This window comes from Phyllobates terribilis, unplaced genomic scaffold (genome assembly GCF_046119375.1).
Source record: "Phyllobates terribilis strain yellow unplaced genomic scaffold, ASM4611937v1 Scaffold_5__5_contigs__length_657084704, whole genome shotgun sequence".
NCBI classification, from domain to species: Eukaryota; Metazoa; Chordata; class Amphibia; order Anura; family Dendrobatidae; genus Phyllobates; species Phyllobates terribilis.
The window spans coordinates 346,653,603-346,676,148 of NW_027362765.1; the positions used below are offsets into that span (position 1 = coordinate 346,653,603).

Sequence of the window (22,546 nt, forward strand, 5' to 3'; positions counted from 1 at the left end):
AATCCTCCATCTGTTCCAGCCAAACAACATATTACCATGGCGACGAGAACGTAATGACGCGATACGTAGCCGACGTCGCAGTTCCGCCCCCTATGTCTTCTCCTCCAGTAAACGGTCTCAGGATGCGCTGAGTGACGGACGCCGCGCACTTTGGCCCCGCCTTCTTTCAGATGCTAGCCAATCTGCGGGAACAGTCGGTGGCAGCTGACAGACAAGCCCCGCCCCCCGCAGTGTGGCGGCCAATCAGCCGGCGGGCACTGCGCCCGGCCCCACCCCGTCCCGGTGAGGGCGCTGAGGTGCTGTCATGGTGTCCGTGCTGCTGCTGGCCGCGCTGGCCGGCTGCCTCCTCACCCTGCTGCTCCTCCTCCTCGTGTACCGCCGGCCGCCCGCGCCCCCCCCTCCTCCTCCGCCGCTGTCCCCGGGCCGCTCGGTGCAGGCGGACGCCTCGCTGCGGGACTACCTGGAGGGCTCGGCGGGCCCGGAGAGCTGCCACTTCCTGAACGCCATCTTCCTGTTCCTGTTCCGGGAGCTGCGGGACACGGCCGTGCTGCGGCGCTGGCTGCTGCGGAAGATCCGCGTGGAGCTGGAGGAGCTGCTGCTGTCGCGCACGGCCGGGCGGCTGCTGGAGGGGCTGAGCCTGCGGGAGCTGAGCCTGGGCGACGCCGTGCCGGTGCTGCGGGGGGTCCGCCTGCTGCCGCCCGAGGCCCGGCCCGACGACGACGACACGCCGCTGCCCCCGGAGCTCAGCTTCGAGCTGGAGGCGGAGTACGGCGGCGGCCTGCGGCTGGCCGTGGACGTGGAGCTGCTGTTCGGCAAGACGGCGTCGCTGTCGGTGCGGCTGGGCCGGGTGCAGGGCCGCGTCCGCCTGATGTTCCGCCGCCTGCCCTTCACCCACTGGGCCTTCTGCTTCACGGACGAGCCGCTCATAGACTTCCAGGTGCACAGTCAGATCGAGGGCCGCCCCATGCCCCAGCTGACGTCCATCATCGTCACCCAGCTGAAGAGGGTGATCCGGAGGAAGCACACACTGCCGCACTACAAGATCAGGTGAGGACGGGTACTGCAACCCCCAGCATCCTGCACACACTGCCGCACTACAAGATCAGGTGAGGACGGGTACTGCAACCCCCAGCATCCTACACACACTGCCGCACTACAAGATCAGGTGAGGACGGGTACTGCAACCCCCAGCATCCTACACACACTGCCGCACTACAAGATCAGGTGAGGACGGGTACTGCAACCCCCAGCATCCTACACACACTGCCGCACTACAAGATCAGGTGAGGACGGGTACTGCAACCCCCAGCATCCTACACACACTGCCGCACTACAAGATCAGGTGAGGACGGGTACTGCAACCCCCAGCATCCTACACACACTGCCGCACTACAAGATCAGGTGAGGACGGGTACTGCAACCCCCAGCATCCTACACACACTGCCGCACTACAAGATCAGGTGAGGACGGGTACTGCAACCCCCAGCATCCTACACACACTGCCGCACTACAAGATCAGGTGAGGACGGGTACTGCAACCCCCAGCATCCTACACACACTGCCGCACTACAAGATCAGGTGAGGACGGGTACTGCAACCCCCAGCATCCTACACACACTGCCGCACTACAAGATCAGGTGAGGACGGGTACTGCAACCCCCAGCATCCTACACACACTGCCGCACTACAAGATCAGGTGAGGACGGGTACTGCAACCCCCAGCATCCTACACACACTGCCGCACTACAAGATCAGGTGAGGACGGGTACTGCAACCCCCAGCATCCTACACACACTGCCGCACTACAAGATCAGGTGAGGACGGGTACTGCAACCCCCAGCATCCTACACACACTGCCGCACTACAAGATCAGGGGAGAGCTGGTACTGCAACCCCCAGCATCCTACACACACTGCCGCACTACAAGATCAGGGGAGAGCTGGTACTGCAACCCCAGGGACTACTGCCCCCAAACCCGGGGACTACTGCAACCCCCAGCATCCTACACACACTGCCGCACTACAAGATCAGGGGAGAGCCGGTACTGCAACACCAGGGACTGCTGCCCCCAACCCCAGGGACTACTGCAACCCCCAGCATCCTACACACACTGCCGCACTACAAGATCAGGTGAGGACGGGTACTGCAACCCCCAGCATACAGAGTACTACTGCCCCCAACACTACAAGATCAGCTGAGAGCCGGTACTGCAACCCCCAGCATACAGAGTACTACTGCCCCCAACACTACAAGATCAGGTGAGGACGGGTACTGCAACACCAGGGGCTGCTGCCCTCAACCCTGGGGACTACTGCAACCCCCAGCATCCTACACACACTGCCGCACTACAAGATCAGGTGAGGACGGGTACTGCAACCCCAGGGACTACTGCCCCCAACCCCGGGGACTACTGCAACCCCCAGCATCCTACACACACTGCCGCACTACAAGATCAGTTGAGGACGGGTACTGCACCCCCCAACATACAGAGTACTACTGCCCCCAACACTACAAGATCAGGTGAGAGCCGGTACTGCAACACCAGGGACTACTGCCCCCAACCCCGGGGACTACTGCAACCCCCAGCATCCTACACACACTGCCGCACTACAAGATCAGATGAGAGCCGGTACTGCTACCCCGGGGACTACTGCCCCCAACCCCGGGGACTACTGCCCCCAACCCCGGGGACTACTGCCCCCAACCCCGGGGACTACTGCCCCCAACCCCGGGGACTACTGCCCCCAACCCCGGGGACTACTGCCCCCAACCCCGGGGACTACTGCCCCCAACCCCGGGGACTACTGCCCCCAACCCCGGGGACTACTGCCCCCAACCCCGGGGACTACTGCCCCCAACCCCGGGGACTACTGCCCCCAACCCCGGGGACTACTGCCCCCAACCCCGGGGACTACTGCCCCCAACCCCGGGGACTACTGCCCCCAACCCCGGGGACTACTGCCCCCAACCCCGGGGACTACTGCCCCCAACCCCGGGGACTACTGCCCCCAACCCCGGGGACTACTGCCCCCAACCCCGGGGACTACTGCCCCCAACCCCGGGGACTACTGCCCCCAACCCCGGGGACTACTGCCCCCAACCCCGGGGACTACTGCCCCCAACCCCGGGGACTACTGCAACCCCCAGCATCCTACACACACTGCCGTACTACAAGATCAGGTGAGGAAGTGTACTGCAACCGCCAGCATACAGAGTACTACTGCCCCCAACACTACAAGATCAGCTGAGAGCCGGTACTGCAACCCCCAACATACAGAGTACTACTGCCCCCACCACTACAAGATCAGGTGAGGACGGGTACTGCAACACCAGGGACTACTGCCCCCAACCCCGGGGACTACTGCCCCCAACACTACAAGATCAGGTGAGGAGGGGTACTGCAACCGCCAGCATCCCGGGGACTACTGCCCCCAACACTACAAGATCAGGTGAGGAGGGGTACTGCAACCGCCAGCATCCCGGGGACTACTGCCCCCAACACTACAAGGTCAGGTGAGAGCCGGTACTGCAATCCCCAACATACAGAGTACTACTGCCCCCAACACTACAAGATCAGGTGAGAGCCGGTGCTGCAACCCCCAGCATACAGAGTACTACTGCCCCCAACACTACAAGATCAGGTGAGAGCCGGTGCTGCAACCCCCAGCATACAGAGTACTACTGCCCCCAACACTACAAGATCAGGTGAGAGCCGGTGCTGCAACCCCCAGCATACAGAGTACTACTGCCCCCAACACTACAAGATCAGGTGAGAGCCTGTACTGCAACCCCCAACATACAGAGTACTACTGCCCCCACCACTACAAGATCAGGTGAGAGCCGGTACTGCAACCCCAGGGACTACTGCCCCCAACACTACAAGATCAGGTGAGAGCCAGCCGGTACTGCAACCCCCAGCATCCTACACACACTGCCGCACTACAAGATCGGGTGAGAGCCACTACTGCAACACCAGGGCCTGTTGCCCCCACTACAAGATCAGGTTAGGAAGGGTACTGCAACCCCCAACATCCCGGGGACTACTGTCCCCAACACTACAAGATCAGATGAGGAAGGGTACTGCAACCCGCACCATCCCGGGGACTACTGCCCCCACTACTACAAGCTCAGGTGAGGAAGGGTACTGCAACTCCCAGCATCCTGGGGACTACTGGCCCCACTACTAGATCAGATGAGGAAGGGTACTGCAACTCCCAGCATCCCGGGGACTACTGCCCCCACTACTACAAGCTCAGGTGAGGAAGGGTACTGTTATACCAGGGACTACTGCCCCCAGCTTCCTACACACACTGCCGCACTACAAGATCAGGTGAGGAGTGGTACTGCAACCCCCAGCATCCCGGGGACTACTGCCCCCAATACTACAAGATCAGGTGAGGAAGGGTACTGCAACCCCCAGCATCCTGGGGACTACTGCCCCCAATACTATAAGATCAGGTGAGGAAGGGTACTGCAACCCGCAGCATCCCGGGGACTACTGCCCCCACTACAAGATGAGATGAGGAAGGGTACTGCAACCCCCAGCATCCCGGGGACTACTGCCCCCAACACCTCCTGTACACGCTGCCCCACTACAAGATCAGGTGTGAACCCGTACTGCAACATCGGGAACTACAACCCCCAAATACTGCTGCCCCCAACATCCCGGATACTACAACCCCAACACTGCAAATAATACTGCCCCCAACATCCAACACAAGTTGCTGCACTACCAGATCAGATGCTACTGCCCCCAGCATTGTGTGTCCGGTGGTGTGATCCTCTCTCTCCTCTATACACGGACAGTAATGAGGCTTTATAGTAACCCTGCACCGCCGACGCTTCATCCCCGACCGGAGGAGGAACGACTCGTCCGCCATATCGTGCAGTGATTGCCGCCCGCTCTCTGCCGATTGCCGCCCGCTCTCTGCCGATTGCCGCCCGCTCTCTGCCGATTGCCGCCCGCTCTCTGCCGATTGCCGCCCGCTCTCTGCCGATTGCCGCCCGCTCTCTGCCGATTGCCGCCCGCTCTCTGCCGATTGCCGCCCGCTCTCTGCCGTTTGCCTCCCGTGATTGCCGCCCGCTCTCTGCCGTTTGCCTCCCGTGATTGCCGCCTTCCTCCTCCGCAGGTACAAGCCGTTTTTCCCGATGCAGGTGGTGCCGGCGGCTGAGGACGGGGAGGAGCGGACGCTGACGCTGCAGGACCTGGGCCTGACGGACGGGCGGCTGAAGGTGTCTGTGATGGACTGCAGCAGGTGAGCGCCACTGGTGCGGGCGAGGATTGGGTGACTGCTGGCTGCTGCCCATATTACTGATGGGGCCAGGTGGTACTGTTGTACTTACAGAACCTCTGCTGTGTTAGGATATTACTGATAGAACCGGGTGGTACGGCTGTACTTGCAGAACTGCTGCTGAGATATTACTAATGGGGCTGGGTGGTACTGCTGTACTTACAGAACTGCTGCTGAGATATTACTGATGGGGCCATGTGGTACTGTTCTACATACAGAACCGCTGCTGTGTTAGGATATTACTGATGGGGTCGGGTGGTACTGCTGTACTTACAGAACCGCTGCTGTGCTGGGATATTAATGGTGGAGCCGGGTGGTACTGCTGTACTTACAGAACCGCTGCTGTGTTGGGATATTACTGATGGGGTCGGGTGGTACTGCTGTACTTACATTACTGCTGCTGTGCAGGGATATTACTGATGGGCTCGGGTGGTACTGCTGTACTTACAGAACCGCTGCTGACATAATACTAATGGGGCTGGGTGGTGCTGCTGTACTTACAGAACTGCTGCTGAGATATTACTAATGGGGCCGAGTGTTACTGCTGTACTTACAGAACCATTGCTGTGTTGGGATATTACTGATGGGGTCGGGTGATATTTCTGTACTTACAGAACCGCTGTTGGGATATTATTGATGGGGTCGGGTGGTACTGCTGTACTTGCAGAACTGCTCCTGAGATAATACTAATGGGGCCGGGTGGTACTGCTGTACTTAAAGAATTGCTGCTATGCTGAGATGTTACTGATGGAGCCGGGTGGTACTGCTGTACTTGCAGAACTGCTCCTGAGATAATACTAATGGGGCTGGGTGGTACTGCTGTACTTACAGAATTGCTGCTATGCTGAGATGTTACTGATGGAGCCGGGTAGTACTGCTGTACTTACAGAACTGCTCCTGAGATATTACTAATGGGGCCGGGTGGTACTGCTGTACTTACAGAATTGCTGCTATGCTGAGATGTTACTGATGGAGCTGGGTGGTACTGCTGTACTTAAAGAATTGCTTCTATGCTGAGATGTTGATGGAGCTGGGTGGTACTGCTGTACTTACAGAATTGCTGCTATGCTGAGATGTTACTGATGGAGCCGGGTAGTACTGCTGTACTTAAAGAACCGCTGCTGAGAAATTACTAATGGGGCCGGGTGGTACTGCTGTACTTAAAAAAACTGCTTCTGTGCTGGGAAATTATTGATGGGGCCGGGTGGTACTGCTGTACTTATAGAATTGCTGCTGTGCTGGGATATTACTAATGCCCCCCTGACGCTCTGCCTCGTCTCCTGCCCCCCTGACGCTCTGCCTCGTCTCCTGCCCCCCTGACGCTCTGCCTCGTCTCCTGCCCCCCTGACGCTCTGCCTCGTCTCCTGCCCTCCTGACGCTCTGCCTCGTCTCCTGCCCTCCTGACGCTCTGCCTCGTCTCCTGCCCTCCTGACGCTCTGCCTCGTCTCCTGCCCTCCTGACGCTCTGCCTCGTCTCCTGCCCCGTCTCCTGACGCTCTGCCTCGTCTCCTGCCCCGTCTCCTGACGCTCTGCCTCGTCTCCTGCCCCGTCTCCTGACGCTCTGCCTCGTCTCCTGCCCCCCTGACGCTCTGCCTCGTCTCCTGCCCCCCTGACGCTCTGCCTCGTCTCCTGCCCCCCTGACGCTCTGCCTCGTCTCCTGCCCCCCTGACGCTCTGCCTCGTCTCCTGCCCCCCTGACGCTCTGCCTCGTCTCCTGCCCCCCTGACGCTCTGCCTCGTCTCCTGCCCCCCTGACGCTCTGCCTCGTCTCCTGCCCCCCTGACGCTCTGCCTCGTCTCCTGCCCCCCTGACGCTCTGCCTCGTCTCCTGCCCCCCTGACGCTCTGCCTCGTCTCCTGCCCCCCTGACGCTCTGCCTCGTCTCCTGCCCCCCTGACGCTCTGCCTCGTCTCCTGCCCCCCTGACGCTCTGCCTCGTCTCCTGCCCTCCTGACGCTCTGCCTCGTCTCCTGCCCTCCTGACGCTCTGCCTCGTCTCCTGCCCCGTCTCCTGCCCCGTCTCCTGACGCTCTGCCTCGTCTCCTGCCCCGTCTCCTGACGCTCTGCCTCGTCTCCTGCCCCGTCTCCTGACGCTCTGCCTCGTCTCCTGCCCCGTCTCCTGACGCTCTGCCTCGTCTCCTGCCCCGTCTCCTGACGCTCTGCCTCGTCTCCTGCCCCGTCTCCTGACGCTCTGCCTCGTCTCCTGCCCCGTCTCCTGACGCTCTGCCTCGTCTCCTGCCCCGTCTCCTGACGCTCTGCCTCGTCTCCTGCCCCGTCTCCTGACGCTCTGCCTCGTCTCCTGCCCCGTCTCCTGACGCTCTGCCTCGTCTCCTGCCCCGTCTCCTGACGCTCTGCCTCGTCTCCTGCCCCGTCTCCTGACGCTCTGCCTCGTCTCCTGCCCCGTCTCCTGACGCTCTGCCTCGTCTCCTGCCCCGTCTCCTGACGCTCTGCCTCGTCTCCTGCCCCGTCTCCTGACGCTCTGCCTCGTCTCCTGCCCCGTCTCCTGACGCTCTGCCTCGTCTCCTGCCCCGTCTCCTGACGCTCTGCCTCGTCTCCTGCCCCGTCTCCTGACGCTCTGCCTCGTCTCCTGCCCCGTCTCCTGACGCTCTGCCTCGTCTCCTGCCCCGTCTCCTGACGCTCTGCCTCGTCTCCTGCCCCGTCTCCTGACGCTCTGCCTCGTCTCCTGCCCCGTCTCCTGACGCTCTGCCTCGTCTCCTGCCCCGTCTCCTGACGCTCTGCCTCGTCTCCTGCCCCGTCTCCTGACGCTCTGCCTCGTCTCCTGCCCCGTCTCCTGACGCTCTGCCTCGTCTCCTGCCCCGTCTCCTGACGCTCTGCCTCGTCTCCTGCCCCGTCTCCTGACGCTCTGCCTCGTCTCCTGCCCCGTCTCCTGACGCTCTGCCTCGTCTCCTGCCCCGTCTCCTGACGCTCTGCCTCGTCTCCTGCCCCGTCTCCTGACGCTCTGCCTCGTCTCCTGCCCCGTCTCCTGACGCTCTGCCTCGTCTCCTGCCCCGTCTCCTGACGCTCTGCCTCGTCTCCTGCCCCGTCTCCTGACGCTCTGCCTCGTCTCCTGCCCCGTCTCCTGACGCTCTGCCTCGTCTCCTGCCCCGTCTCCTGACGCTCTGCCTCGTCTCCTGCCCCGTCTCCTGACGCTCTGCCTCGTCTCCTGCCCCGTCTCCTGACGCTCTGCCTCGTCTCCTGCCCCGTCTCCTGACGCTCTGCCTCGTCTCCTGCCCCGTCTCCTGACGCTCTGCCTCGTCTCCTGCCCCGTCTCCTGACGCTCTGCCTCGTCTCCTGCCCCGTCTCCTGACGCTCTGCCTCGTCTCCTGCCCCGTCTCCTGACGCTCTGCCTCGTCTCCTGCCCCGTCTCCTGACGCTCTGCCTCGTCTCCTGCCCCGTCTCCTGACGCTCTGCCTCGTCTCCTGCCCCGTCTCCTGACGCTCTGCCTCGTCTCCTGCCCCGTCTCCTGACGCTCTGCCTCGTCTCCTGCCCCGTCTCCTGACGCTCTGCCTCGTCTCCTGCCCCGTCTCCTGACGCTCTGCCTCGTCTCCTGCCCCGTCTCCTGACGCTCTGCCTCGTCTCCTGCCCCGTCTCCTGACGCTCTGCCTCGTCTCCTGCCCCGTCTCCTGACGCTCTGCCTCGTCTCCTGCCCCGTCTCCTGACGCTCTGCCTCGTCTCCTGCCCCGTCTCCTGACGCTCTGCCTCGTCTCCTGCCCCGTCTCCTGACGCTCTGCCTCGTCTCCTGCCCCGTCTCCTGACGCTCTGCCTCGTCTCCTGCCCCGTCTCCTGACGCTCTGCCTCGTCTCCTGCCCCGTCTCCTGACGCTCTGCCTCGTCTCCTGCCCCGTCTCCTGACGCTCTGCCTCGTCTCCTGCCCCGTCTCCTGACGCTCTGCCTCGTCTCCTGCCCCGTCTCCTGACGCTCTGCCTCGTCTCCTGCCCCGTCTCCTGACGCTCTGCCTCGTCTCCTGACGCTCTGCCTCGTCTCCTGACGCTCTGCCTCGTCTCCTGACGCTCTGCCTCGTCTCCTGACGCTCTGCCTCGTCTCCTGACGCTCTGCCTCGTCTCCTGACGCTCTGCCTCGTCTCCTGACGCTCTGCCTCGTCTCCTGACGCTCTGCCTCGTCTCCTGACGCTCTGCCTCGTCTCCTGACGCTCTGCCTCGTCTCCTGACGCTCTGCCTCGTCTCCTGACGCTCTGCCTCGTCTCCTGACGCTCTGCCTCGTCTCCTGACGCTCTGCCTCGTCTCCTGACGCTCTGCCTCGTCTCCTGACGCTCTGCCTCGTCTCCTGACGCTCTGCCTCGTCTCCTGACGCTCTGCCTCGTCTCCTGACGCTCTGCCTCGTCTCCTGACGCTCTGCCTCGTCTCCTGACGCTCTGCCCCGTCTCCTGCCCCGTCTCCTGACGCTCTGCCCCGTCTCCTGCCCCGTCTCCTGACGCTCTGCCCCGTCTCCTGCCCCGTCTCCTGACGCTCTGCCCCGTCTCCTGCCCCGTCTCCTGACGCTCTGCCTCGTCTCCTGCCCCGTCTCCTGACGCTCTGCCTCGTCTCCTGCCCCGTCTCCTGACGCTCTGCCTCGTCTCCTGCCCCGTCTCCTGACGCTCTGCCTCGTCTCCTGCCCCGTCTCCTGACGCTCTGCCTCGTCTCCTGCCCCGTCTCCTGACGCTCTGCCTCGTCTCCTGCCCCGTCTCCTGACGCTCTGCCTCGTCTCCTGCCCCGTCTCCTGACGCTCTGCCTCGTCTCCTGCCCCGTCTCCTGACGCTCTGCCTCGTCTCCTGCCCCGTCTCCTGACGCTCTGCCTCGTCTCCTGCCCCGTCTCCTGACGCTCTGCCTCGTCTCCTGCCCCGTCTCCTGACGCTCTGCCTCGTCTCCTGCCCCGTCTCCTGACGCTCTGCCTCGTCTCCTGCCCCGTCTCCTGACGCTCTGCCTCGTCTCCTGCCCCGTCTCCTGACGCTCTGCCTCGTCTCCTGCCCCGTCTCCTGACGCTCTGCCTCGTCTCCTGCCCCGTCTCCTGACGCTCTGCCTCGTCTCCTGCCCCGTCTCCTGACGCTCTGCCTCGTCTCCTGCCCCGTCTCCTGACGCTCTGCCTCGTCTCCTGCCCCGTCTCCTGACGCTCTGCCTCGTCTCCTGCCCCGTCTCCTGACGCTCTGCCTCGTCTCCTGCCCCGTCTCCTGACGCTCTGCCTCGTCTCCTGCCCCGTCTCCTGACGCTCTGCCTCGTCTCCTGCCCCGTCTCCTGACGCTCTGCCTCGTCTCCTGCCCCGTCTCCTGACGCTCTGCCTCGTCTCCTGCCCCGTCTCCTGACGCTCTGCCTCGTCTCCTGCCCCGTCTCCTGACGCTCTGCCTCGTCTCCTGCCCCGTCTCCTGACGCTCTGCCTCGTCTCCTGCCCCGTCTCCTGACGCTCTGCCTCGTCTCCTGCCCCGTCTCCTGACGCTCTGCCTCGTCTCCTGCCCCGTCTCCTGACGCTCTGCCTCGTCTCCTGCCCCGTCTCCTGACGCTCTGCCTCGTCTCCTGCCCCGTCTCCTGACGCTCTGCCTCGTCTCCTGCCCCGTCTCCTGACGCTCTGCCTCGTCTCCTGCCCCGTCTCCTGACGCTCTGCCTCGTCTCCTGCCCCGTCTCCTGACGCTCTGCCTCGTCTCCTGCCCCGTCTCCTGACGCTCTGCCTCGTCTCCTGCCCCGTCTCCTGACGCTCTGCCTCGTCTCCTGCCCCGTCTCCTGACGCTCTGCCTCGTCTCCTGCCCCGTCTCCTGACGCTCTGCCTCGTCTCCTGCCCCGTCTCCTGACGCTCTGCCTCGTCTCCTGCCCCGTCTCCTGACGCTCTGCCTCGTCTCCTGCCCCGTCTCCTGACGCTCTGCCTCGTCTCCTGCCCCGTCTCCTGACGCTCTGCCTCGTCTCCTGCCCCGTCTCCTGACGCTCTGCCTCGTCTCCTGCCCCGTCTCCTGACGCTCTGCCTCGTCTCCTGCCCCGTCTCCTGACGCTCTGCCTCGTCTCCTGCCCCGTCTCCTGACGCTCTGCCTCGTCTCCTGCCCCGTCTCCTGACGCTCTGCCTCGTCTCCTGCCCCGTCTCCTGACGCTCTGCCTCGTCTCCTGCCCCGTCTCCTGACGCTCTGCCTCGTCTCCTGCCCCGTCTCCTGACGCTCTGCCTCGTCTCCTGCCCCGTCTCCTGACGCTCTGCCTCGTCTCCTGCCCCGTCTCCTGACGCTCTGCCTCGTCTCCTGCCCCGTCCCCCCCTGACGCTCTGCCTCGTCTCCTGCCCCGTCCCCCCCTGACGCTCTGCCTCGTCTCCTGCCCCGTCCCCCCCTGACGCTCTGCCTCGTCTCCTGCCCCGTCCCCCCCTGACGCTCTGCCTCGTCTCCTGCCCCGCCCCCCCCTGACGCTCTGCCTCGTCTCCTGCCCCGCCCCCCCCTGACGCTCTGCCTCGTCTCCTGCCCCGCCCCCCCCCTGACGCTCTGCCTCGTCTCCTGCCCCGCCCCCCCCTGACGCTCTGCCTCGTCTCCTGCCCCGCCCCCCCCTGACGCTCTGCCTCGTCTCCTGCCCCGCCCCCCCCTGACGCTCTGCCTCGTCTCCTGCCCCGCCCCCCCTGACGCTCTGCCTCGTCTCTTCCAGGCTTCTGATCTTTGGCTCTTATGACCAGGAGACGCACATTCACTGCACCTTGGAGATCAGCGGCGCCCCATGGAAGGAGAAGACCAGGACTTCAATCAAGACGGTAAGAGCCCCCTCCCACCCCTCATAGCAGCCGTGCCTCCTGCCCACCAGTGACTGCACCAGCAGAATAGTGAGTGCAGCTCTGGGGTATAATACAAGAGGTAACTCAGGATCAGTAATGTAATGTATGTACACAGCGACTGCACCAGCGGAATAGTGAGCGCAGCTCTGGAGTATAATACAGCATATAACTCAGGATCAGTAAGGTAATGTATGTACACAGTGACTGCACCAGCGGAATAGTGAGCGCAGCTCTGGAGTATAATACAGGAGGTAACTCAGAATCAGTACTGTAATGTATGTACACAGTGACTGCACCAGCAGAATAGTGAGTGCAGCTCTGGAGTATAATACAGGATGTAACTCAGGATCAGTAATGTATGTACACAGTGACTGCACCAGCAGAATAGTGAGCACAGCTCTGGAGTATAATACAGGAGGTAACTCAGAATCAGTACTGTAATGTATGTACACAGTGACTGCACCAGCGGAATAGTGAGCGCAGCTCTGGGGTATAATACAGGAGGTAACTCGGGATCAGTAATGTAATGTATGTACACAGTGACTACACCAGCAGAATAGTGAGCGCAGCTCTGGAGTATAATACAGGAGGTAACTCCGGATCAGTAATGTAATGTATGTACACAGTGACTGCACCAGCAGAATAGTGAGCGCAGCTCTGGAGTATAATACAGGATGTAACTCCGGATCATTAATGTATGTACACAGTGACTGCACCAGCAGAATAGTGAGTGCAGCTCTGGAGTATAATACAGGATGTAACTCAGAATCAGTAATGTAATGTATGTACACAGTGATTGCACCAGCAGAATAGTGAGCGCAGCTCTGGAGTATAATACAGGATGTAACTCAGAATCAGTAATGTAATGTATGTACACAGTGATTGCACCAGCAGAATAGTGAGTGCAGCTCTGGAGTATAGTACAGGAAGTAACTCAGGATCAGTAATGTAATGTATGTACACAGTGACTGCACCAGCAGAATAGGGAGTGCAGCTCTGGAGTATAATACAGGATGTAACTCAGGATCAGTAATGTATGTACACAGTGACTGTAGCAGAATAGTGAGTGCAGCTCTGGAGTATAATACAGGAGGTAACTCAGGATCAGTAATGTATGTACACAGTGACTGCACCAGCAGAATAGTGAGTGCAGCTCTGGAGTATAATACAGGATGTAACTCAGGATCAGTAATGTAATGTATGTACACAGTGACTGCACCAGCAGAATAGTGAGCGCAGCTCTGGAGTATAATACAGGATGTAACTCAGGATCAGTAATGTAATGTATGTACACAGTGACTGCACCAGCAGAATAGTGAGTGCAGCTCTGGGGTATAATACAGGATGTAACTCAGGATCAGTAATATATGTACACAGTGACTGCACCAGCAGAATAGTGAGTGCAGCTCTGGAGTATAATACAGGATGTAACTCGGGATCAGTAATGTAATGTATGTACACAGTGACTGCACCAGCAGAATAGTGAGTGCAGCTCTGGGGTATAATACAGGAGGTAACTCAGGATCAGTAATGTAATGTATGTACACAGTGACTGCACCAGCAGAATAGTGAGTGCAGCTCTGCAGTATAATACAGCAGGTAACTCCGGATCAGTAATGTATGTACACAGTGACTGCACCAACAGAATAGTGAGTGCAGCTCTGGGGTATAATACAGGATGTAACTCCGGATCAGTAATGTAATGTATGTACACAGTGACTACACCAGCAGAATAGTGAGTGCAGCTCAGGAGTATAACACAGGAGGTAACTCAGGATCACTAATGTAATTTATATACACAGTGACTCCACCAGCAGAATAGTGATTGCAGCTCTGGAGTATAATACAGGATGTAACTCAGGATCAGTAATGTAATGTATGTACACAGTGACTGCACCAGCAGAATAGTGAGTGCAGCTCTGGAGTATAATACAGGATGTAACTCAGGATCAGTAATGTATGTACACAGTGACTGCACCAGCAGAATAGTGAGTGCAGCTCTGGAGTATAATACAGGATGTAACTCAGGATCAGTAATGTAATGTATGTACACAGTGACTGCACCAGCAGAATAGTGAATGCAGCTCTGGAGTATAATACAGGAGGTAACTCAGGATCAGTAATGTAATATATGTACACAGTGACTGCACCAGCAGAATAGTGAGTGCAGCTCTGGAGTATAATACAGGATGTAACTCAGGATCAGTAATGTATGTACACAGTGACTGCACCAGCAGAATAGTGAGCCCAGCTCTGGAGTATAATACAGGATGTAACTCAGGATCAGTAATGTATGTACACAGTGACTGCACCAGCAGAATAGTGAGTGCAGCTCTGGGGTATAATACAGGATGTAACTCAGGATCAGTAATGTAATGTATGTACACAGTGACTGCACCAGCTGAATAGTGAGCGCAGCTCTGGGGTATAATACAGGAGGTAACTCAGGATCAGTAATGTAATGTATGTACACAGTGACTGCACCAGCAGAATAGTGAGCGCAGCTCTGGAGGATAATACAGGATGTAACTCAGGATCAGTAATGTAATGTATGTACACAGTGACTGCACCAGCAGAATAGTGAGTGCAGCTCTGGAGTATAATACAGGATGTAACTCAGGATCAGTAATATATGTACACAGTGACTGCACCAGCAGAATAGTGAGTGCAGCTCTGGAGTATAATACAGGATGTAACTCAGGATCAAGAATGTATGTACACAGTGACTGCACCAGCAGAATAGTGAGTGCAGCTCTGGAGTATAATACAGGATGTAACTCCGGATCAGTAATGTAATGTATGTACACAGTGACTGCACCAGCAGAATAGTGAGTGCAGCTCTGGGGTATAATACAGGATGTAACTCAGGATCAGTAATGTATGTACACAGTGACTGCACCAGCAGAATAGTGAGTGCAGCTCTGGAGTATAATACAGGATGTAACTCGGGATCAGTAATGTAATGCATGTACACAGTGACTGCACCAGCAGAATAGTGAGTGCAGCTCTGGAGTATAATACAGCAGGTAACTCCGGATCAGTAATGTATGTACACAGTGAGTGCAGCTCTGGGGTATAATACAGGATGTAACTCCGGATCAGTAATGTAATGTATGTACACAGTGACTACACCAGCAGAATAGTGAGTGCAGCTCAGGAGTATAACACAGGAGGTAACTCAGGATCACTAATGTAATTTATATACACAGTGACTCCACCAGCAGAATAGTGAGTGCAGCTCTGGAGTATAATACAGGATGTAACTCAGGATCAGTAATGTAATGTAATGTATGTACACAGTGACTGCACCAGCAGAATAGTGAGTGCAGCTCTGGAATATAATACAGGATGTAACTCAGGATCAGTAATGTATGTACACAGTGACTGCACCAGCAGAATAGTGAGTGCAGCTCTGGAGTATAATACAGGATGTAACTCGGGATCAGTAATGTAATGTATGTACACAGTGACTGCACCAGCAGAATAGTGAATGCAGCTCTGGAGTATAATACAGGAGGTAACTCAGGATCAGTAATGTAATATATGTACACAGTGACTGCACCAGCAGAATAGTGAGTGCAGCTCTGGAGTATAATACAGGATGTAACTCAGGATCAGTAATGTAATGTATGTACACAGTGACTGCACCAGCAGAATAGTGAGTGCAGCTCTGGAGTATAATACAGGAGGTAACTCAGGATCAGTAATGTAATGTATGTACACAGTGACTGCACCAGCAGAATAGTGAGCGCAGCTCTGGGGTATAATACAGGAGGTAACTCAGGATCAGTAATGTAATGTATGTACACAGTGACTGCACCAGCAGAATAGTGAGCGCAGCTCTGGGGTATAATACAGGAGGTAACTCAAGATCAGTAATGTAATGTATGTACACAGTGACTGCACCAGCAGAATAGTGAGCGCAGCTCTGGAGGATAATACAGGATGTAACTCAGGATCAGTAATGTAATGTATGTACTCAGTGACTGCACCAGCAGAATAGTGAGTGCAGCTCTGGAGTATAATACAGGATGTAACTCAGGATCAGTAATATATGTACACAGTGACTGCACCAGCAGAATAGTGAGTGCAGCTCTGGAGTATAATACAGGATGTAACTCAGGATCAGGAATGTATGTACACAGTGACTGCACCAGCAGAATAGTGATTGCAGCTCTGGAGTATAATACAGGATGTAACTCAGGATCAGTAATGTAATGTATGTACTCAGTGACTGCACCAGCAGAATAGTGAGTGCAGCTCTGGAGTATAATACAGGAGGTAACTCAGGATCAGTAATGTAATGTATGTACACAGTGACTGCACCAGCAGAATAGTGAGCGCAGCTCTGGGGTATAATACAGGAGGTAACTCAGGATCAGTAATGTAATGTATGTACTCAGTGACTGCACCAGCAGAATAGTGAGTGCAGCTCTGGAGTATAATACAGAAGGTAACTCAGGATCAGTAATGTAATGTATGTACACAGTGACTGCACCAGCAGAATAGTGAGTGCAGCTCTGGAGTATAATACAGGATGTAACTCAGGATCAGTAATGTAATGTATGTACACATTGACTGCACCAGCGGAATAGTGAGTGCAGCTGTGGAGTATAATACAGGATATAACTCAGGATCAGTAAGGCAATGTATGTACACAGTGACTGCACCAGCAGAATAGTGAGTGCAGCTCTGGAGTATAATACAGGATGTAACTCAAGATCAGTAATGTAATGTCTGTACACAGTGACTGCACCAGCAGAATAGTGAGTGCAGCTCTGGGGTATAATACAGGAGGTAACTCAGGATCAGTAATGTAATGTATGTACACAGTGATTGCACCAGCAGAATAGTGAGTGCAGCTCTGGAGTATAATACAGGATGTAACTCAGGATCAGTAATGTAATGTATGTACACAGTGACTGCACCAGCAGAATAGTGAGTGCAGCTCTGGAGTATAATACAGGATGTAACTCAGGATCAGTAATGTATGTACACAGTGACTGCAGCAGAATAGTGAGTGCAGCTCTGGAGTATAATACAGGAGGTAACTCGGGAACAGTAATGTATGTACAAAGTGACTGCACCAGCAGAATAGTGAGTGCAGCTCTGGAGTATAATACAGGATGTAACTCAGGATCAGTAATGTATGTACACAGTGACTGCACCAGCAGAATAGTGAGTGCAGCTCTGGAGTATAATACAGGATGTAACTCAGGATCAGTAATGTATGTACACAGTGACTGCACCAGCAGAATAGTGAGTGCAGCTCTGGAGTATAATACAGAATGTAACTCAGGATCAGTAATGTAATGTATGTACACAGTGACTGCTCCAGCAGAATAGTGAGTGCAGCTCTGGAGTATAATACAGGCTGTAACTCAGGATCAGTAATGTAATGTATGTACACAGTGACTGCACCAGCAGAATAGTGAGTGCAGCTCTGGAGTATAATACAGGATGTAACTCAGGATCAGTAATGTATGTACACAGTGACTGCAGCAGAATAGTGAGTGCAGCTCTGGAGTATAATACAGGATGTAACTCAGGATCAGTAATGTATGTACACAGTAACTGCACCAGCAGAATAGTGAGTGCAGCTCTGGAGTATAATACAGGATGTAACTCAGGATCAGTAATGTAATGTATGTACGCAGTGACTGCACCAGCAGAATAGTGAGTGCAGCTCTGGAGTATAATACAGGATGTAACTCAGGATCAGTAATGTAATGTATGTACACAGTGACTGCACCAGCAGAATAGTGAGTGCAGCTCTGGAGTATAATACAGGATGTAACTCAGGATCAGTAATGTAATGTATGTGCGCAGTGACTGCACCAGCAGAATAGTGAGTGCCGCTCTGGAGTATAATACAGGATGTAACTCAGGATCAGTAATATAATGTATGTACGCAGTGACTGCACCAGCAGAATAGTGAGTGCAGCTCTGGAGTATAATACAGGATGTAACTCAGGATCAGTAATGTAATGTATGTACACAGTGACTGCACCAGCAGAATAGTGAGCGCAGCTCTGGGGTATAATACAGGAGGTAACTCAGGATCAGTAATGTAATGTATGCACACAGTGACTGCTCCAGCAGAATAGTGAGTGCAGCTCTGGAGTATAATACAGGATGTAACTCAGGATCAGTAATATATGTACACAGTGACTGCACCAGCAGAATAGTGAGCCCAGCTCTGGGGTATAATACAGGATGTAACTCAGGATCAGTAATGTAATGTATGTACACAGTGACTGCACCAGCAGAATAGTGAGCGCAGCTCTGGGGTATAATACAGGAGGTAACTCAGGATCAGTAATGTAATGTATGCACACAGTGACTGCTCCAGCAGAATAGTGAGTGCAGCTCTGGAGTATAATACAGGATGTAACTCAGGATCAGTAATGTAATGTATGTACGCAGTGACTGCACCAGCAGAATAGTGAGTGCAGCTCTGGAGTATAATACAGGAGGTAACTCTGGATCCGTAATGTATGTATACAGTGACTGCACCAGCAGAATAGTGAGTGCAGCTCTGGGGTATAATACAAGAGGTAACTCAGGATCAGTAATGTATGTACACAGTGACTGCACCAGCGGAATAGTGAGCGTAGCTCTGGAGTATAATACAGCATATAACTCAGGATCAGTAAGGTAATGTATGTACACAGTGACTGCACCAGCGGAATAGTGAGTGCAGCTCTGGAGTATAATACAGGATGTAACTCAGGATCAGTAATGTAATGTATGTACACATTGACTGCACCAGCGGAATAGTGAGTGCAGCTCTGGAGTATAATACAGGATGTAACTCAGGATCAGTAATGTAATGTCTGTACACAGTGACTGCACCAGCGGAATAGTGAGCGCAGCTCTGGAGTATAATACAGGAGGTAACTCAGAATCAGTACTGTAATGTATGTACACAGTGACTGCACCAGCAGAATAGTGAGCGCAGCTCTGGGGTATAATACAGGAGGTAACTCGGGATCAGTAATGTAATGTATGTACACAGTGACTACACCAGCAGAATAGTGAGCGCAGCTCTGGAGTATAATACAGGATGTAACTCAGAATCAGTAATGTAATGTATGTACACAGTGATTGCACCAGCAGAATAGTGAGTGCAGCTCTGGAGTATAATACAGGAGGTAACTCAGGATCAGTAATGTATGTACACAGTGACTGCACCAGCAGAATAGTGAGTGCAGCTCTGGAGTATAATACAGGATGTAACTCAGGATCAGTAATGTAATGTATGTACACAGTGACTGCACCAGCAGAATAGTGAGTGCAGCTCTGGAGTATAATGCAGGAGGTAACTCTGGATCAGTAATGTATGTACACAGTGACTGCACCAGCAGAATAGTGAGTGCAGCTCTGGAGTATAATACAGGATGTAACTCAGGATCATTAATGTAATGTATGTACACAGTGATTGCACCAGCAGAATAGTGAGTGCAGCTCTGGAGTATAATACAGGATGTAACTCCGGATCATTAGTGTAATGTATGTACACAGTGACTGCACCAGCAGAATAGTGAGTGCAGCTCTGGGGTATAATACAGGAGGTAACTCAGGATCAGTAATGTAATGTATGTACACAGTGACTGCACCAGCAGAATAGTGAGTGCAGCTCTGGAGTATAATACAGCAGGTAACTCCGGATCAGTAATGTATGTACACAGTGACTACACCAGCAGAATAGTGAGTGCAGCTCAGGAGTATAACACAGGAGGTAACTCAGGATCACTAATGTAATTTATATACACAGTGACTCCACCAGCAGAATAGTGAGTGCAGCTCTGGAGTATAATACAGGATGTAACTCAGGATCAGTAATGTAATGTATGTACACAGTGACTGCACCAGCAGAATAGTGAGTGCAGCTCTGGAGTATAATACAGGATGTAACTCAGGATCAGTAATGTATGTACACAGTGACTGCACCAGCAGAATAGTGAGTGCAGCTCTGGAGTATAATACAGGATGTAACTCAGGATCAGTAATGTATGTACACAGTGACTGCACCAGCAGAATAGTGAGTGCAGCTCTGGAGTATAATACAGGATGTAACTCAGGATCAGTAATGTAATGTATGTACACAGTGACTGCACCAGCAGAATAGTGAATGCAGCTCTGGAGTATAATACAGGAGGTAACTCAGGATCAGTAATGTAATATATGTACACAGTGACTGCACCAGCAGAATAGTGAGTGCAGCTCTGGAGTATAATACAGGATGTAACTCAGGATCAGTAATGTATGTACACAGTGACTGCACCAGCAGAATAGTGAGCCCAGCTCTGGAGTATAATACAGGATGTAACTCAGGATCAGTAATGTATGTACACAGTGACTGCACCAGCAGAATAGTGAGTGCAGCTCTGGGGTATAATACAGGATGTAACTCCGGATCAGTAATGTAATGTATGTACACAGTGACTGCACCAGCAGAATAGTGAGCACAGCTCTGGGGTATAATACAGGAGGTAACTCAGGATCAGTAATGTAATGTATGTACACAGTGACTGCACCAGCAGAATAGTGAGCGCAGCTCTGGGGAATAATACAGGAGGTAACTCAGGATCAGTAATGTATGTACACAGTGACTGCACCAGCAGAATAGTGAGCCCAGCTCTGCAGTATAATACAGGATGTAACTCAGGATCAGTAATGTAATGTATGTACACAGTGACTGCACCAGCAGAATAGTGAGTGCAGCTCTGGGGTATAATACAGGATGTAACTCAGGATCAGTAATGTATGTACACAGTGACTGCACCAGCAGAATAGTGAGTGCAGCTCAGGAGTATAACACAGGAGGTAACTCAGGATCACTAATGTAATTTATATACACAGTGACTCCACCAGCAGAATAGTGAGTGCAGCTCTGGAGTATAATACAGGATGTAACTCAGGATCAGTAATGTAATGTATGTACACAGTGACTCCACCAGCAGAATAGTGAGTGCAGCTCTGGAGTATAATACAGGATGTAACTCAGGATCAGTAATGTAATGTATGTACACTGACTGCACCAGCAGAATAGTGAGTGCAGCTCTGGAGTATAATACAGGATGTAACTCAGGATCAGTAATGTATGTACACAGTGACTGCACCAGCAGAATAGTGAGTGCAGCTCTGGAGTATAATACAGGATGTAACTCAGGATCAGTAATGTAATGTATGTACACAGTGACTGCACCAGCAGAATAGTGAATGCAGCTCTGGAGTATAATACAGGAGGTAACTCAGGATCAGTAATGTAATATATGTACACAGTGACTGCACCAGCAGAATAGTGAGCCCAGCTCTGGAGTATAATACAGGATGTAACTCAGGATCAGTAATGTAATGTATGTACACAGTGACTGCACCAGCAGAATAGTGAGCGCAGCTCTGGGGTATAATACAGGAGGTAACTCAGGATCAGTAATGTAATGTATGTACACAGTGACTGCACCAGCAGAATAGTGAGCGCAGCTCTGGGGTATAATACAGGATCTAACTCAGGATCAGTAATGTAATGTATGTACACAGTGACTGCACCAGCAGAATAGTGAGTGCAGCTCTGGAGTATAATACAGGAGGTAACTCAGGATCAGTAATGTAATGTATGTACACAGTGACTGCACCAGCAGAATAGTGAGCGCAGCTCTGGAGGATAATACAGGATGTAACTCAGGATCAGTAATGTAATGTATGTACTCAGTGACTGCACCAGCAGAATAGTGAGTGCAGCTCTGGAGTATAATACAGGATGTAACTCAGGATCAGTAATATATGTACACAGTGACTGCACCAGCAGAATAGTGAGCCCAGCTCTGCAGTATAATACAGGATGTAACTCAGGATCAGTAATGTAATGTATGTACACAGTGACTGCACCAGCAGAATAGTGAGTGCAGCTCTGGAGAATAATACAGGATGTAACTCAGGATCAGTAATGTAATGTATGTACACAGTGACTGCACCAGCAGAATAGTGAGTGCAGCTCTGCAGTATAATACAGGATGTAACTCAGGATGAGTAATGTAATGTATGTACACAGTGACTGCACCAGCAGAATAGTGAGTGCAGCTCTGGAGTATAATACAGGATGTAACTCAGGATCAGTAATGTAATATATGTACACAGTGACTGCACCAGCAGAATAGTGAGTGCAGCTCTGGAGTTTAATACAGGAGGTAACTCCGGATCATTAATGTAATGTATGTACACAGTGATTGCACCAGCAGAATAGTGAGTGCAGCTCTGGAGTATAATACAGGATGTAACTCAGGATCAGTAATGTAATGTATGTACACAGTGACTGCACCAGCAGAATAGTGAGTGCAGCTCTGCAGTATAATACAGGATGTAACTCAGGATCAGTAATGTAATGTATGTATACAGTGACTGCACCAGCAGAATAGTGAGTGCAGCTCTGGAGTATAATACAGGAGGTAACTCCGGATCAGTAATGTATCATAGAATCATAGAATCATAGAATGGTAGAGTTGGAAGGGACCTCCTGGGTCATCTGGTCCAACCC

At 54.1% G+C, this 22,546-nt stretch overlaps 1 protein-coding gene across 1 annotated transcript in view; it reads left to right on the forward strand.

Moving 5' to 3' along the window:
* The first annotated feature begins 247 nt into the window (after window positions 1-247).
* Window positions 248-22,546, forward strand: part of PDZD8 (PDZ domain containing 8) — a 40,974-nt gene continuing 18,675 nt past the window's right edge. The window contains exons 1-3 of the mRNA XM_073684605.1: window positions 248-1,047; window positions 5,130-5,255; window positions 11,883-11,985. Coding sequence (XP_073540706.1) covers window positions 305-1,047; window positions 5,130-5,255; window positions 11,883-11,985 — 972 coding nt within the window. The 5' untranslated portion in view covers window positions 248-304. The remainder of the gene's footprint in view (window positions 1,048-5,129; window positions 5,256-11,882; window positions 11,986-22,546) is intronic.